Here is an 18541-nt window from a genome sequence, read left to right on the forward strand (position 1 = left end):
GCTATTATATCTGAGTATCTTATTATTTACTTCTATTTTTAAAATTAGCTCACAAAATTATACATCACCGAGTCCTTAAAACACTGGATATCTTATCTATATCTATTCTTAATTCAACATAAGGGCTGTGGGGGGGCGGGCCAGCCTGGTGGTGCAGCGGTTAAGTTCCCACGTTACGTTTCAGCAGCCCGGGGTTCACTGGTTTGGATCCCAGGTGTGAACATGGCACCACTTGGCAAGCCACGCTGTGGTAGGCGTCCACATATAAAGTAGAGGAAGATGGGCACAGATGTTAGCTCAGGGCCAGTTTTCCTCAGCAAAAAACAGGAGGATTGGCAGCAGATATTAGCTCAGGGCTGATCTTCCTCAAAAAAAAAAAAAAAAAAAAAAAAGAGCTGTGTGGAGATATACCTATCATGAGTCCTGAAGAACCCAGCTTTCTTTTATCTCCTGTAAGAATAACGACTTTTAATTGTACACACCCTATCCCGTTTCCCAAAGATTAAACTGGTCTTTAAACAGTTTAAATGAGACAAGCTACATTGCCAAAACAAGAGAAAAAGATCCAGCCTAATAAAAAGCCTACAAAGGAAAACAAGGTGTAAGCATATCCTCTTCTAATCAGGATGCTTAGAAAATAGCTTGATTAACATATCACTTACTACTTAATTTAACCACTTCACATGACAAAAGCATTACTCTAAGTTACTTAAAAGTAAGGTTTAGTTAAATTACCACTTCAGGGTTGCTAGGTAGCTCCCGTAAAAGACACTCAACATATGAGGTGAGCATTTAACAAAAGTGTATGACAACTATTTTGTTTACTATTTTATTCAAATAGAAAACTGTCTGTACCACTCTTAAAAATGTGTAATGGGTCCTATGATACTTACGCTGCATAAGCTTTTGCTATTCTCATGAACATAACTTCATCGCCTCCTTTATCTGGATGATATTTAAGTGACAGCAAACGATACTGTTTCTTAATTTCTGCTACTGTTGCTCCCTAAAAGGAAAAGCCTTGTTTCAGTAAAAATAAGCACAATGCCGTAAAAGCATAATCATATTGTGAACCTAAACTATGAACTAGTCAATATTTCCAGAAGGCGAAAATGAAGTTTTCTTCCTCTATGTTTGTCCTATATATTTCCTATGTGTTTGAAATCTCCATAAATTTCACCCCATATATTCTTAAAATAAAAATATACTTATTTTGTCCAATGTATTTATTTTATTGAGTACCTACTATGTGCCATGCAGTACCCTAGGCACCAATGATTTGAGAGTGAAACTATATAATGCTGTATTTAAGTAAAATACAAAAGTAGTGATATTTAAATATCAAACAATGATCACAGTAAATTAAGTTTGGCTGGCAAACCTTCAAATCAAAGGTTAATTTCCTAAGAAATAATCTGAAGAATATCTGGTTTCATTTGCTTGTGAATATTTTAATTTTAAGTAAACACTTAATAAGTTTACCTTAGTTATTTCCCAAGTAGACTCAATTTCTATTAATAACTTTTTCATATTGATTTTTTATGGCATTAAATTGCCCCCAAACCTTTTAATCTTAGAAAATCTCTCTTGATGATCATGATCACCACAATAAGAAAAATCAGAGGATATGCAAACTTTTCTTCTACAAAGCACAAAACTAAAACTCCTCACCCTGTATTAAATGAATCTCTGGATCAAGTCCTCTACTGAGCAGAGACTAGAGGTAAAGGAAAACAGTTTGGGGAAAAAAATGGAAAGAGTACTTAGATTCAGGTTGGCTACTAAGAACTTATGGGACCAGAGATAAGACACAAATTTTCTAGGACTCATTTTCTCCATCAGAAAAAAAGACTAGATGATCTCTAGCATTCATTTCAGTTCCAACTTTCCACTGTTATACCTAAAAGACAAATTTTCTATTGGGACTCATCAATCAAGTTCAATCAATAGATCATCTTCTAAGGGACATACCCAAGGTTAACCTGAATTTCTATGACAATGACATCAGTTCTTTATAAGACATAAAGACTTAACATAGAGCCTTAGTGTCAACTAACACAGGGTCATAAGATTTTTATCATCCAACTAACAAATGAACCTCCTGGTTTTAACTTTGCATTAAACTACTCTTATACATGCCTTTTAAAAATATACTAACTTTTCATCTCAACTTCAAATATTCTTATATTTTAGCAATTACAAACCAATAATAGGATGGAAATCAACATCTGTAGCTTAAAAAACATACGTGCATTAAATAATGGATTAGATGTTATTTTAGTAAAAAGTTTAATTGACCAAAGTCTGATTTCTTTAGGCATGGCCCAGTTTTTTTAGCATGTGGATCTATAGTATTTTCATGGGATCATTAAACTAATGTGCATTATATAAAAAGACTACTTACAGGATCCAAATTTAATACTTCATAAGGATTGTATTCTTGATATTCTCGGTCTGTTTTGGAAACTTTGTATACAAGGAATAAGAACAATGCCCATCCTGCAAGCAGAACTATCTTCCTGTTTAGGAAAAACATAACAGAAGTATAAATAAATACATCTATGTGGTTTTCCTTAAGATTCTAAAGACATTATGGCAAGATCAAGGCATAAAATAACCTAAAGTGGTCCCATTATCACCAGGCTACTGACAAACTCTATAAGCACTGGGTTGTAAACTCCTGTTAGCAAGGACAGTGTCATTTTCACCTTTGAATTCTCTAGAATCTAGTGCAATGCCCTGCATGCAATATTCTTTCAGTTACTAGTCACAGAATTTTAAGTACAGAAGTTAATTCGACGTACTAACTGATTGGACCCACTACATTAAATCAAAATATATTAATACTAAGTATTCAGTAAATCATTTAATGTGAAAAAGAATTGCTCTTGACCTTGCAATTACACTTTTAGTAGGATAAACTCTGAAAAATAATGAGTCAACCGTGCAAAGATGAATAAATACGCCTTGTTTATAATAGTCAAACCTGGGAGACAACCTAAATGTCCATTTACAGGAAACCAGTAAAATAAACCATTTTACAAGAGACTTAATAAATAAACCAAGAAACAGCCACACAATGAAACACTTTTTAGCCAATATAGATACAGAAAAATGTGCGTAATAGGTTAAAAAGATACAAAAGAACATATAGTTTGGAAAAAAACTAATTTCTTCTCTCCACTATGTCCTGTTTACTAAAAATATTCAAAACATTGACGTTACCAGTATTGGAGAGGCTAAAGAAAAAAAGAACTCTCATACACTACATTCTGAAGGCCTATCTGGCAATAAGGTACCAAAAGCCCTAAAGTACAGACCATTTTAATTATCAATCTACTCCACTTCCAGAAATTTAGAAGGAAATAAACTAGAATTAAGTATATATAAAGTGTAAAAGGGTGGTTACAGATATAAATAGTAGCAGAAAACACACACACCCCCCAACGTCCATCAATAGACTACTGGACAAATACCAGTACATCCATACAGTGAAATACTATTCAGCCACCAAAAATATTATTTGCTGTGGAAGATTATCTGCCTTGTATTGTTAAATTAAAAAAGAAAAACAGCTTTCAAAGTTGTGTGTATAATATAATCCTATTTTTTGTAAATAAAAGTTTATTATAGATAAAAATATAGAAGGTAACATCTTAATAGTGGCTATCTGTAAAATGATGAAATTGTGTAATTTTTATTTTTTAAGACCCTTTGTATCACAATTTGTTACACTGAGTAGGAACTGTTAAACAAAGACATATAAAATGAATCATAGGTGGCCTAATCAAACAATATTGAACTGACCTGTTTCAAAGACAGAAAGAAAACATTTCATGTGTTTAAGTCTGCTTGGTAGAAGCCTAAATTAAACATGTTTATTTGGAATGAGCCTCTAGGATCCAGTTCCAACCCACCTGCTTACCTTTAATCATTCCTGATTTTTCCAACAAAATAAATCCCTATCTCCCAAAGTTCCCTAAGCTTTGCCCATCATCATGCTTTTGCTCTCTTGGATCTTTCTACCTAGAATTCCCATTCCCCATCTCTGCCTATCCAAACTCTATTCATCCTTCAAGATTCACCTCAAATTATCCACCATGCAAGAAGCAATACTTAACTCTTGTCAAGATGATCAATGGGGAGACCCGTTATAGTCACAAAGAAGGACAAACCATGACTTTCCTCCTCTGACTCGCTGCAAGCTCCTTGAACACGTGGATAGGATCTTATTCAGATTTAACTAACCCCAGAGTAGCTTAAACACAGCTGGCACTCAGATGCAAATTTCTTTCCATCTGGCCAAAATAATGCTCTAAACCTTATTAAGAGCAGAATACTGCAAGCTGCTTTCCATACTATCTACATGCCCAAGGACAAAGAGGGAGCCCTACCTGGAACACTCCCACTTTACCTGGCTATTTAGGGAGAGGTAAAGAATATAAGCTCTGTAACAAAACTACCTGAGGTCAAATCCCAGCTTCACCACCTATTAACTGAGAGATCTTGGCAAGCTGCTTGGCCTTTTACAATTCAGTTTCCAACTTTTAGGGTGGGTTTGAGAATTAAACAAGATTAGGTATGTAAAGCACCTAACAAGGTGCCTCACAGATAGTAAATATTCAATTCACATTAACTACTGGCTGTTATTAGTAACTCTGACCCAAATCTCAGCTCAGACCTCACTTACTTAGGGAAGCCTTCTCTGTCTCCAGGCAGAGTTAAGAGCCCTTCCTCAGCTCTTTCATGGCACCTCCCTTACTAAACCTTATTCTCATGACTTGTTTACTCACCAATATCCCTCAAGACCAAGTTGCTGAACTACGTCTATTTGTTAATTACAGCATATCAGCACCTAGTATAATAGCTGACACATACATAGTAGGCACACAATAACTACCTATTGAATGAATTATTTAAAATAGTAATTTTAAACTCGAACCCACAGTTTGCTAATACCCTCAACATGCTAAAGAACACTTGAAAATACACTTGACTCCCACACAAATTAGTAACTCCACATTTTGTTCTGCCAACTCCCCCAAAAGCTCAGAAAACAAAGATAATAGTGAAATTGAAAACCACTAAAGCAAGATTTAAAAGCAAACAAGAGTAGAAGGGAAAGGGAAGAAAACACCTAGGATATGCTACACCACATGATAGATGCTTTATACATAGCATCTGGCTTTTAAGCCAAAGAATGAAGGCAGGAGGAACGAGGCCCATGACAGAACCCCCAGGCTGATGAAAATTACCACAACCAATAAAACCATGCTCTAATTTCCTGAGAGCCAAAGCAAAGGTGGAAACATAATGATTACAACACGCTCCATGTCCAATTTTTTAAAAGCATGTTTGGTTCCTCTGAAAATTTAAGCATTTTCCCTACGTAAAGCTTCAATAATTATCTTGTGAAGTTTCTTCTTTAAGGACATTTTAAAAGCCATTTTGGAAGCAACTTCCAGAAATTAGAGTACTACACAATGACTGCTTAATTTGACTGCTTAATTTTGCAAGAATGCTTCAGGGTTAAGCAGTAAAAACGTTCTGAGGGTTTCTGACCTTATCTAAAATTGTTACCAGTATCTATTTAAATTCTTCCTTATGCATCCCTTAATCTGTACTTCCATTTAAGTAAATCGGCTTGCTAATCACCAAAGAGAACTTCACAGAGTTGGGGCTTCTTCCTTGTAAACCTGAGGTTCAGATACGCACAAAGTGTTGACCAAAGCCCAAAAAAAACAATATTGAGAGGCCAAAAATATTTGCCTTGCTGCCTCATAAAAGTTTAATTTAAAATGAGAAGCAATAGCAAAGAATAGACAGTGAACATGAAACTACTCTTATATATACTAATTTTGCTTTTTAGTTTCACATCATTGAAGAACTCAACACCAAAGCTAAGATTTCCCTCCCTCTCAAAGGAAAAGTCAGAGAGACCTTCAAAAGTGACACCTACCAGGGAAAGTCAAACCTTACAAAGAAAACTATTTAAACCCCCTGAAATTACACAGATATGTTGAAAACTATCATTATCATTTAAAACAAGATTAAAAAATAACTGGTGCTACTTTTACTAATGTCCTCTTCCAGGTCTTCTCCTTCTTTCTACTGGAGAGACAGACGTAGGTAATTCACAAGATACAGTCCTGCAATGAGGGCAACTCTTTCACATATTAGTTTCATCTATTACCTCCAAACGGATGACTTAGAATGAAGGTCTAAAGCTCAGGCCCTAAACCAGTGTACCCCAGAGCCTCACAAAATCAAATGGGCCCACTCTAACTAAACACGCTAATGGCTTGTTTAAGCAGATGGGCCTGCCAAAAGAAAGGTGACTAGGTCCCCGCTCCACCTATTCCAGCTGCAAGACCTTGGTCAAGTTACCTCATCTTCCTAGTCTCAGTTTTCTCATCTGAGAAAAAGCAAAAACATCTACCTTGAAGTTAATATAAAACTAATGAGATAACATACAAAGCCCTAGCACAGCACCTGGCCTACAGTAGGTGCTCAATAAACTCTATCATCATGAAACGCAAACTTGGCCATGTCACCTCCCTGCTCCTGATAATCTTTTAAACATTCCCCCATACTCTTTAAGACAAAATTTAAATCTTGACACAAGACGCACAAGGTCTTCCTTCAACATTTGACTTCTCTTTTTCCCTTCCTCCCCGAGTCAGAAGTACACTCTCTCCTTTGAGCTTCTAAATCTCTCTGTTCAGACAGCTCTTGAATTTACTAATCACATCTTATCCCTACTAAGGCTGTAATTTCTTTACAGACAGATTTTCTTCATTGTTCTAGCTCTATTTTACATGCTATCTAACAAAGATTAAGCACTAAGTATGTTTTTTTATTGAAACCAATTACTTACTTTACTGTAGGAATAATATTTGGCTGGGGTTTTAATAACCGCAAACGATACCACATACATCTTCCATATACTTTTCTGATATTCTTTAATCGAATTTGCTCTGTCAAAAAAGAAAAATAAGGTGATAAGTTAATCGTTTTTCACAGGGATGACAAAACCAGAGTTAAAATCATATTAACCTTCATTACCATGCTAGTTATTCTACTGGAACGTTAAAGTACTGCCTACTTAAATAACCTTTAAGAAAAATTCAGAACATAAGTTAAATTTTCTGCCACTAAGAAAAAACGATCTATATGGAAAATTTTATTCAACTACCAGGCAACCATTTTCCAAGTGAGACTTAAATAACTTCTGGTTGAAAAATGCAAAAACTGACTTGAACCCAAAATATTCACTCATATAATCAGCAATTTCTGAGAAATTCTCTCCTCTTTTCCCTTCTGCTATAGAAGAAACAAAAAGTATAAAATAGCTGGAGCCAGCCCTGTGGCTGAGTGGTTAAGTTCACGTGCTCTGCTTTGGCAGCCCAGAGTTTCAGTGGTTTGGATCCTGGGCGTGGACCTAGCACTGCTCATCAAGCCATGCTGAGGTGGTGTCCCATATAGCTCAACTAGAAGGACCTACAAGCAGAATATACAACTATGTAGTGGGGGGCTTTGGGGAGAAGAAAAAAAGGTGTAAAGCAGCTGAAATGTGGTTTATTAAAGAAACTAAACAGAAACGACACTCTTCCAACATAAAAATAATTACGTTAAATTAGAAAAATCACCCAAACACGTAAGAAGTTAAAACAAGTTCCTATAAGAGTTATGACAAAAAGTATTACTTTTTAGTCCCCAGGAAAAACCTGCAAATCGATTAGAAAGGAATTAAACCAAAGCCAAAATATCATGTCTGGTTTTACTAAAACTCACCACAATCACTTGAATAACTCTCCCAAGTTAGAAAAATTCTTTTAAGTAAGTTTTAAAATAAAAATCCACCTTTTCATGAAGACAGCATGCAGAAAGCAAAGACAGAAGATCCTGCCCCTCCTAAAGCCAAAGCCAAAACAAAGGCTTAGAAGGCCAAGAAGGCAGTGCTAAAAGGTGTCCAGAGGCGAAAAAAAAAAAAAAAGATCCACAAGTTATCCACCTTCTGGTTGGCCCTAGGCACTCCAAAGGCAGCCCAAATATCCTTAGATAAGCAACAAGCTTGACCACTATGCCATAATCAAGTTCCCCCTGAACACTGAGTCAGCCATGAAGAAGACAACACACTTGTGTTCATTAGGCAGGTCAAGAACAACAAGCACCAGACCTAACAGACTGTGAAGAAGCTCTACGACCCTGACATGGCCAAGGTCAACATCCTGATTAGACATGATGGAGAGAAGGAGGCTCCTAATTATCACGCTTTTTTTAAAAAATATTCGACTGGCTCCTAACTATCATGCTTTGGATGTTGCCAACAAAACTGAGATCATCTAAAGTGCGTCAAGCTGGATAATACTAAACATCAATTTTTTCATAATATTAAAAGACCGCAAAACCACAGTCCTTAAATGAGATGCCAGATAAGTAAAATAAGTCTACATATAAAAGAATGCTCCAAAGCCTCCATGTAATAAGTCCAACTACCCTGTTACTACCACGTTTTGAGGAAAGCAGCCACGTGGGAGAGATTGTGGCAGGAGAGATCAGATCAAGGTGTGATGAAGAGGGATCTAGGTAGCAGAAGGGGTGATGGCAGAAAAGGAGACTGGTAAAATGCAGGAGGAGTGATCAAATAAATTAATATATTAAGGATAAATGGAGTCAGTTCTTCACTGTCAGAGCAGGGAATAACATATATGAAAAGACAGAAAACAAGAATGAATCCTGTGGTGTTGGACTGGAATTGAAGGCATTGGTATAAACTAATACCTTTTAATATAGAAATACAGATGTAGATCTATATACGTACATACATATTTCCTAACTTTATTAAGCAAGCCTAGAAGCAGTGACATCTCAATAGCAGTAAGCACACCTAGCACCCAGATCTTGGCTTCTAAATACAATTCTCTACTACCATGAACCAGGGATCCAAGTATCTTCCCATAAAATATTAAAAAAGGGAAAAGAATGACTTTATAGTGAAGTGTGGTAGGCTGAATAATTGCCCCCCAAGATGTCCACATCCTAATACTCAGAAGCAGGGAATATATTATCTTATATGGCAAAAGGATCTTTTTTAATCACACAGATGTGATTAAAGATCTCGAAATGAGGTGATTATCCTAGATTATTTGGGTTGGCCCAACAAAACCACAGGGGTCCTTATAAGAATGAGGGTCAAAAGACAAAGGTGATGTGACAATGGGAGCAGAGAGTGGAGCGATGTCCTTTGAAGATGGAGGGAGGGGCCACAAGCCAAGGAATACAGGCTGCCTCTAGAAGCTGGAAAACACAAGGAAAGAAATTCTACTCTAGAGCCTCCAGAAAGAACCAACCTTGCCAAAACCACAACTAGCCCAGTAAAACTGATTTTAGACTTCTGGCCTCCGGAACTAAAAGAGAATAAATTTGTGTTGTATTAAGCCACTAAGGTTGTGATAATCTGTTACAGCAACAATAGGAAACTAACACAGAAAACCTGGCAGACACCATCTTAATCAGGTGATCAGTGAACATCACCAGCAATGGGACAACCTGCAATCATATACCATCTGCCAGAATACTATGAGAAGAACAAAGAATTAGTTTTGTGAAATTCCTGTCTAAGATACATAACCTGAATCTAATCATGAAACAACACCAAACAACCCAAACTAGGTTCATTCTATAAAATGAATGGCCTGTAATCTTTAAAGTCAAGGAAAAAGTGACAAACTGTTCCAGAGTGAAGGAGACTGAAGAAACATGTCAACTGTGCTGGCTTCTGCAGCACATATACTAGAATTGGAACAATACAGAGAAGATTAGCATGGCTCCTGTGCAAAGATGACAAGCCAATTCATGAAGCAAAGGGGAAAAAAAAGAAACATGTCAACTAAATGTGATGTATGATTCTGAACTGAATTTTTTTGCTATAAGGAACATCATTGAGACAAGCGACAAAACTTCAATGGGGTCTGAGAATGAAATGGAAGCAATGTTAACTTTCTGATTTCACACTTAAATTATGGACACTTTTGAAAAATACCACTGGTGATTTTTTAATGTGTACTTCATTAAATTAAGCCTCCACAGTCCCCATTTTCAAGTAGAAAACCAAGGAAACATTTGATAAGATTATAAGGACATTGCTGAAGTCTCTTTACCAACCAGGGAGCTTGATCTATTCAAAGGAATAACATTCTCCCAGGGTCCCTGACCTAGAGAAAGTACACACGGTTTTCAGCCCCAACAGTCTTGCACAATGTGCACAGGCACCTTGTAAGCTTCACTCTGCCAATCCAAAAATTAAATCGTAACTTTTTAGAACATTTAAGTTAATCAGGAAATCCTTCAGATTATGGTTTACACAGTAACAGTGGCATTGAGATTTCCAGCATAACAAAATATTCATAGTACACATTCCAAAACTATATATGAATGACTTCCAGTCAAAGTAACCATCACAAGTAAAGTCCTTCTAGATAGTTTTTTATTATAAGACACTTAGAAGAGTTAAAAAAAAAAAAACCTCATTTATAAACTTCTAGTTTATAGAATTACCAGTTTCCTGGCCAGTAAAACTTATGTTAGCATTATCATTAACTTATGATACAGCTTTTTTGGTTCTTGTGGGGGTTTTTTGAGAAAGACTAGCCCTGACCTAACATCTGCCACCAATTCTCCTCTTTTTGCTGAGAAGACTGGCCCTGAGCTAACATCCGTGCTCATCTTCCTCTACTTTATATATGGGATGCCTGCCACAGCATGGCTTGGCAGTGTGTAGGTCCGCCCGGGGGATCTGAACTTGCGAACCCCAGGCTGCTGACATGGAGGGTGAAAACTTAACTGCTGCACCACCAGGCCAGCCCCTTATGATACAGTTTTTAAAGAAATTACCCACATTTATAGAAAGGGAAATTACAAGGTCATAAAACAATTCTGTGATTTTAAAAGCAACACAACAACATATTATGATTGCTCTCAGGAGCTGGACATAAAGTTTACATGTCTGTGGAGTAAGTCTAGGTTTGGAGGAAGGTTATTACGGTTGTTTCATAAGCTGTACAACGCCTTTGCTAAAAGAGTCACATCCATCTGTGCATGCCAGGATGATCTGCCAGTTGTAGTATAACTGAGTGAAGTCTTAGCACCATATTCCTAGAACCCAAAGAGCTGAAAGAATGTTAGCCAGATCTGAAGTCTTCAAACCTGTTTGCATGCTTACCACAAAAGAATTTTTTAAAATCATGTACCTTCATGTAGATTTCTAATTTGGCATCTAAAATTTTGCATCATCGGTTTGTAGAGTTGTAAAATGTCACTTCTGACATAAAGTTGAAATTTTAAAATAAAAGGATTTTTTTCACTTTTAAATGTACCAACGAAATCTAAAGACCATAGCAATTTCATATCCAACATCATCCATTTACACAAATTCATGCACAAGCCCTTCATTCCACTTCCCCCCAATAATTTTATCCTAATGTAATATATTTTTATCCTGGAAACTCATTTCTTATAATACCGACACCTCTTATTCCATGACTAAGTTTTTCCCAACTTATTTTGAAAATTTTCAAGCCTTCAGAGAAATTGGAAGAATATTACAATGAACAATACCCTTCATGTAAATTAACCAATTGTTAACATTTTGCAACTCTTGGCTGTATCTCCAGTTCCCTCTTTTCCTCCCCTTCCTTTTTATCTGAACTACTTTAGAGTAAGTTGCAGACATGAAGACACTTCACCTCTAAACGCTTTGGCACATATCACCAAAAAGTATCACTAAGTTTATTATACTCAAGTTTAACATTTATAACGTTTTACAAGTTAAAATTTCTGATGCTACATTTGTTTTGATGTTATTAGGGCAAAAATAAATATTAGAAATTAACGAATTAATAAAATGAGAATAAAATATCAGTTACGCTTTTACTTATAAGCAACTTGTAAATATCCCATATGTTCAAAAAAAGTTAAAACTCCAAATATTAAAACTTATTTCTAGAGCCAGCCCTGATGGCCTAGTGGTTAAATTCGGTGCACTCCACTTCGGTGGCCCAGGTTCAGTTCCCAAGCATGGAAGCACATCACTCATCTGTCAGTCGCCATGCTGTGGTGGTGCCTCACAGAGTAGAACTAGAAGGAATGACAACTAGAACATACAACTATGTACTGGGGCTTTGGGGAGGAAGAAAAAACAGAGGAAGACTGGCAACACTTGTTAGCTCAGGGTACATCTTTCCCAGAAAAAAATAAAAATGAAAAGTAAAATGCTAGCACTATGCAAAGGCACAAATCCACTCTATCAAATAGTATAAAGAGGTAATTAACACTCTAAACTAGAAGGAAAATGACAAGGACCCAGAAATCAACCCTGAAGGCGCAGAAATTTACAAGCTAAATGACAGAGAATTCAAAATAGCTATCATAAAAAACTCAACGAGTTACAAGAAAACTCAGGAAGACAGTTTAATGAAATCAGAAATAAAATCAATCAACAGAGCAAATTCTTCACAAAAGAGACTGAAACTACTAAAAGAAAGCACTCAGAAATGCTGGAGATGAAAAACAATGAATGAGATAAAGAAAAGCCTGGAAACCTTAAATAACAAAGCTGATACTATAGAGGACAGAATTAGAAATTTAGAGAACAAAGATACAGAAACGCATCAGATGGAGAAGAGAAAACTAAGACTAAAAAGAAATCAAAAGAGACACAGTTTGGGAGAGACATCAGCATAATGGCAAAGCGAGCACTTCCCTTAAACTCCCTCCTCTAAGATACAATGAAAAGGACATTCATATGCCAACAGAGCACATTCAAACAACATAAAAGACATCTGAGAGACCTATGCAGGCGTGTCTGAAGGTGGAAGTGCTGGACCCCAGAAGGAAGTGAAAGGAGGTCAGGGGATCTCCTCTCCCTCCCAAACAGCAGCGACCCCAGGACTGTGCGTGGCTCTGAGAGAATGGGGATTGGGAGAGGGAGGAGGGGCCCTTGGCAGGAACACCTTCAACTCTCCAAGTTCCCTCAAAGCCCATAGGAAAGTCCATCACAGAGGTCGCTAAGCCAGAACAGCAGTGTCTTCATCAAGCCAGAACCCCTGGAGAGCAGATAGCAAGGGCAAAGCAACAAGACCCTGGGATCACACAGGTGAAAGAAGCCGACCCTCCTTCCATCCGGTGCTCCAGCTCGTACCACTGGCTAGAGCACCTGCACATATGATAGAAAAGCAGCAGCTGTGCGAGAGCGAGGCAGGGACAGTGGCAGGCTCAGAATACACAGCTCTTGACTCCCACCCAGTGGCAGCAGGTGGAAGCTGGCAACCAGACACTATCACTATGCTGAGGCACAAATCCACCCCATAAAACAGTACAAAAAATTTATTAATACTCCAGACCAGAAGGAAAACGACAAATACCTAGAAATCAATCCTGAAGGCACAGAAATTTATAATCTAAATGACGGCAAATGCAAAATGGTTATCATAAAAAAACTCAACAACTTACAAGAAAATACAGATAGCTCAAAGAAATCAGGAAGTTCTTCACAAAATAGATTGAAACTATAAAGAAAAACCAATTAGAAATGTTGGAGATAAAAAACACAATAGATGACATAAGGAAAAATCCAGAATCCCTGAATAACAGAGCTGATATTATGGAGGACAGAATTAGCAGCTTAGAGGACAGAAATATAGAAATGCATGAAGATGGAGAAGAAGAGAAAACTAACACTAAAAAGAAATGAAGAAATTCTCTGAGAAATATCCCATTCAATTGGGAAATGTAACATAAGGATTATAGGTATTCCAGAGGGAGAAACGGAGGAGAACAGAGCAGAAAGCTTGTTCAAAAAAACAGCAGCTGAGGACTTCCAAATCTGGGAAAGATGCTGGAAATACATGCGAAAGAGGCTACTGGAACTCTGATTTATATCAATGTTAAAAGACTTTCTCCAAGGCATATAGTAGTAAAGCCGTCAAAAGTCAATGACAAAGAGAAAATATTAAGGGCAGCAAGGCAGAAGAAAATAACTTACAAAGGAATCCCTATCAGGCTTTCAGGGGATTTCTCAAACCTTAGAGGCTACGAGAGAGTGGAATGATATATTCAAAATTCTGAAGGACAGAAACTTTCAGCCAAGAATACTCTAGCCAGTGATAGAGTTCATCGCCACAAGACACCCCCCTACAAGAAATGCTCAAGAAGACCCTCACACCTAATTTTAAAAAGGGGGGGGGGGAGGGTTTACAAAGCCTTTAGCAAAGAGATACACAGGTAAACAAAAATCAGAAAATTGCAGCTCCCTCTCACAACAGGTTAGCAAACAAAAAACAGGTTAGCAACATTAAAGATAAAGGGAAGAAAAACATCAAAAATAAATATAATCTCATCATTTTAACCACAAACTCACAATACAAGATGGAATAAGTTGTGACAATAACTTAGAATGGGAACAGGAAAGAGATGGAATTGGCTTAGTCTAAGGAAAGAGGCTATCAGAAAATGGACTATTGCATCTACGAGACTTTTTATACAAACCTCATGGTAACCACTAAACAAATAATCAGAACAGAAACACAAACAATAAAGAGAAAACCAAGAAAACTACCACAGAGAACTACCAAACTGAACTGGTAATCCAAAATACACAGGATGAGAAACAAGGGAAAGGCAGACGAACGAGAAAACAAGCAATAAGACAGCAGCATTAAGCCCTCATCTATCAATAAGCACTCTAAATGGAAAGGTATTGAACTCTCCAATCGAAAGACACAGTGGAGGGATTGATCAAAAGACAAGACCCAACAATATGCTGCCTCCAGGAAACACATCTCAGCTCTAAAGACAAACAGAGGCTAGGGCTGGCCCAGTGGCGCAGCAGTTAAGTGCGCACATTCCACTTCGGTGGCCCAGGGTTGGCCAGTTCAGATCAGAGGTGCGGACACAGCACTGCTTGGCACACCATGCTGTGGTAGGCGTCCCACATATAAAGTAGAGTGAGATGGGCATGGATGCTAGTTCAGGGCCAGTCTTCCTCAGCAAAAAGGGGAGGATTGGCAGCAGTTAGCTCAGGGCTAATCTTCCTCAAAAAAAAAAAAAAAAACACAGGCTCAGAGTGAAGGGATGGAAAACAATCCTCCAAGCTAAAGGCAAACAAAAGAGCAGGTGTTGTCATACGTATATCAAACTAGACTTCAAGACAAAACAGGTAATGAGAGACAAAGATGGATAGTATATAACGATAAAAGGGACACTCCACCAAGAAGACATAACACTTATAAAGATATACACACTCAACACAGGAGCACCAAAGTACATAAAGCAACTATTAACAAATCTAAAAGGAGATATTAACAGCACAATACTAGTTAGGGAACTTAACACCCCACTTATATCAATGGATAGATGATCCAGACAGAAAGTCAACAAGGAAATAGTGGATTTAAACAAAAAACTAGACCAGATGGACTTAACAGATATACAGAGAACACTCTATCCAAAAACAGCAGAATACACATCCTTCTCAAGCGCACAGAGAACATTCTCAAGGCTACATCATATGTTGGGAAACAAGGCAAGTCTCGATAAATTTAAGAAGACTGAAATCCTATCAAGCATCTTTTCTGACCATAATGCTATGAAACTAGAAATCAACTGCAAGAAAAAAGCTGGGAAAGGGACAAAGATGTGGCAACTAAACAACATGCTACTGAAGAACCAATGGATCAATGAAGAAATTAAAGGAGAAATCAAAAAATATCTGGAGACAAATGAGAATGAAAATGCACCATACCAACTCATACGGGAGGCAACAAAGTGGTCCTAAGAGGGAATTTTATAGCAATACAGGCCCACCTTAACGAACAAGAAAAATCTCAGTAAGTATTCTTAAACTACACATAACAGAATTAGAGGAAGAACAAAGCAAGCCCAAAGTCAGTGGAAGGAGGGAAATAATAAAAATCAGAGTAGAAATAAATGAAATAGAGATGAAACAAACAACAGAAAGATCAATAAAGCTATGAGCTGGTTATTTGAGAAAATAAACAAAATTGACACACACTTAGCCAGACTCACTAAGAAAAAAAGAGATGGCTCAAATAAATAAAATTAGAAATGAAAGTAGAAATTACAACAGATACTGCAGAAACACAAAAGATTATAAGAGAATACTACGAAAAACCATATGCCAACAAATTGAACAAGCTAGAAGAAATGGATAAATTATTAGACTCCTACAACCTCCCAAAACTGAACCAAGAAGAAATAGAGAATCTGAATAGACCAATCACAAGTAAACAGATTGAAACAGTAATCAAAAACCTCCTGTGGCCAGCCTGGTGGCCCAGTGGTTAAATTTGCACATTCCGCTTCAGTGGCCCTGAGTTCACTGGTTCGGATCCCAGATGTGGACCTACGCACTGCTTGTCAAGGCATGCTGTGGCAGGTGTCCCACATATAGAGGACGATGGGCACAGATGTTAGCTCAGGGCCTGTCTTCCTCAGCCAAAAGAGGAGGATTGGCAGCAGTTAGCTCAGGGCTAATCTTCCTCAAAAACAAAAACAATAACAAAAAACCTCCCAAAAAATAAAAGTCCAGGACCAGATGGCTTCTCTGGAGCACTCTACCAAACATTCAAAAAAGGCTTAACACCTTCTGAAACGATTTCAAAAAACTGAAGATGATGAAATACTTCCTAATACATTCTACAGGGCCAACATCATCCTGATACCAAAGCCAGACAAGGACAACACAAAGAAGGAAAATTACAGGCCAATATATCACTAACGAACACAGATGCAAAAATCCTCAACAAAATATTGGTAAACTGAATACAGCAATACATTAAAAGGACCATATACCATGATCAAGTGGGAAAACTCACTTGCACCAGGGATGCAGGGATGGTTCAACATCCGCAAATCAATCAATGTGATCCACCACATTAACAAAATGAGGAATAAAAAATACACGATCATCTCAACAGATGCTGAGGAAGCATTTGACAAGATCCAACATCCATTTATGATAAAAACTCTCAATAAAATGGGTATGGAAGGAAAATACCTCAACATAATAAAGGCTACATATATGACAAACCCACAACCAACATTATCCTCGATAGGGAAAAACTGAAAGCCATCCCTCTGAGACAGGAACAAGAAAAGGGTGCCCACTCTCACCACTCTTATTCAACAAAGTACTAGAGGTTTTGGCCAGAGCAATTAGGTAAGAAAAAGAAATAAAAGGAATCCAAATAGGCAAGGAAGAAGTGAAACTCTCGCTGTTTGCAGACGACATGATTTTACATACAGAAAATCCTAAAGAATCCTTTGGAAAACTATTAGAAATAATAAACAACTATAGCAAAGTTCCAGGGTACAAAGTCAACTTACAAAAATCAGTTGCATTGCTATACTCTAATAATGAACTAACAGAAAAAGAACTCAAGAATACAATCCCATTTACAATTGCAACAAAGAGAGTAAAATATCTAGGAATAAATTTAACCAAGAAGGTGAAAGATCTATAAAAGGAAAACTATAAGACATTATTGAAAGAAATGGATGAGGACATAAAGAAATGGAAAGATATTCCATGCACATGGATCAGAAGAATAAATACGGTTAAAATGTCCACACTACCTAAAGCAATCTACAGATTCAATGCAATCCCAATCAGAATCCCAATGACATTCTTCACAGAAATAGAACAAAGAATCCTAAAATTCACATGGGGCAACAAAAGACCTCGAACTGCTAAAGCAATCCTAAAAAAAAAGAACAAAGCTGGAGGCATCACAATCCCTGACTTCAAAACATACTACAAAGCTATAGTAATCAAAACAGCATGGTACTGGTATAAAAACAGGCACACGGATCAACGGAACAGAACTGAAAGCCTAGAAATAAAACCACACATGTACTGACAGCTAATCTTTGGCAAAGGAGCTAAGAATGCACAATGGAGAAAGGAAAGTCTCTTCAATAAATGGTGTTGGGAAAACTGGACAGCCACATGCAAAAGAATGAAAGCAGACCATTATCTTTCACCAAACAAAAAAATTAACTCAAAATGGATTAAAGACCTGAAGGTAAGATGTGAAACCATAAAACTCCTAGAAGAAAACATAGGCAATACACTCTCTGACATCAATCTTAGAAGGATCTTTTCGAATACCATGTCTACTCAGTCATAGGAAACAAAAGAAAAAAAACAAATGGGAGTTCATCAGACTAAAAAGCTTTCTGCAAGGCAAAGGAAACCAGGAACAAAATGAAAAGACAACCACCAACTGAGAGAAAATATTTGCAAATCATATATCCAACAAGGGGTTAATCTCCAAAATATATAAAGGACTCATACAACTCAACAACGACAACAAAAAACTGATCAAAAAATGGACAGGGGATATGAACAGACATTTTTCCAAAGAAGACATACAGATGGCCAACAGGCACACGAAAAGATGTTCAATATCACTAACCATGAGAGAAATGCAAATCAAAACTACAATGAAATATCACCTTA

At 37.1% G+C, this 18541-nt stretch overlaps 1 protein-coding gene and 1 non-coding gene across 2 annotated transcripts in view; one reads left to right on the forward strand and one right to left on the reverse strand.

Annotated features, from left to right (window-relative positions):
* The window catches only part of SEC63 (SEC63 homolog, protein translocation regulator), a 67905-nt gene that overhangs the window by 34391 nt on the left and 14973 nt on the right, over positions 1-18541 (reverse strand). The window contains exons 2-4 of the mRNA XM_008520863.2: positions 6878-6977; positions 2405-2519; positions 894-1006 (exon numbers count right to left, since the gene is read on the reverse strand). Of these exons, the coding sequence (XP_008519085.2) occupies positions 894-1006; positions 2405-2519; positions 6878-6977 (328 nt within the window). The remainder of the gene's footprint in view (positions 1-893; positions 1007-2404; positions 2520-6877; positions 6978-18541) is intronic.
* LOC139073752 (U6 spliceosomal RNA) lies at positions 9772-9878 on the forward strand. The gene has a single exon (XR_011522740.1). It is a non-coding gene; the product is annotated as a U6 spliceosomal RNA (small nuclear RNA).

Source organism: Equus przewalskii, chromosome 9 (assembly GCF_037783145.1).
Source record: "Equus przewalskii isolate Varuska chromosome 9, EquPr2, whole genome shotgun sequence".
Taxonomy (NCBI): Eukaryota; Metazoa; Chordata; class Mammalia; order Perissodactyla; family Equidae; genus Equus; species Equus przewalskii.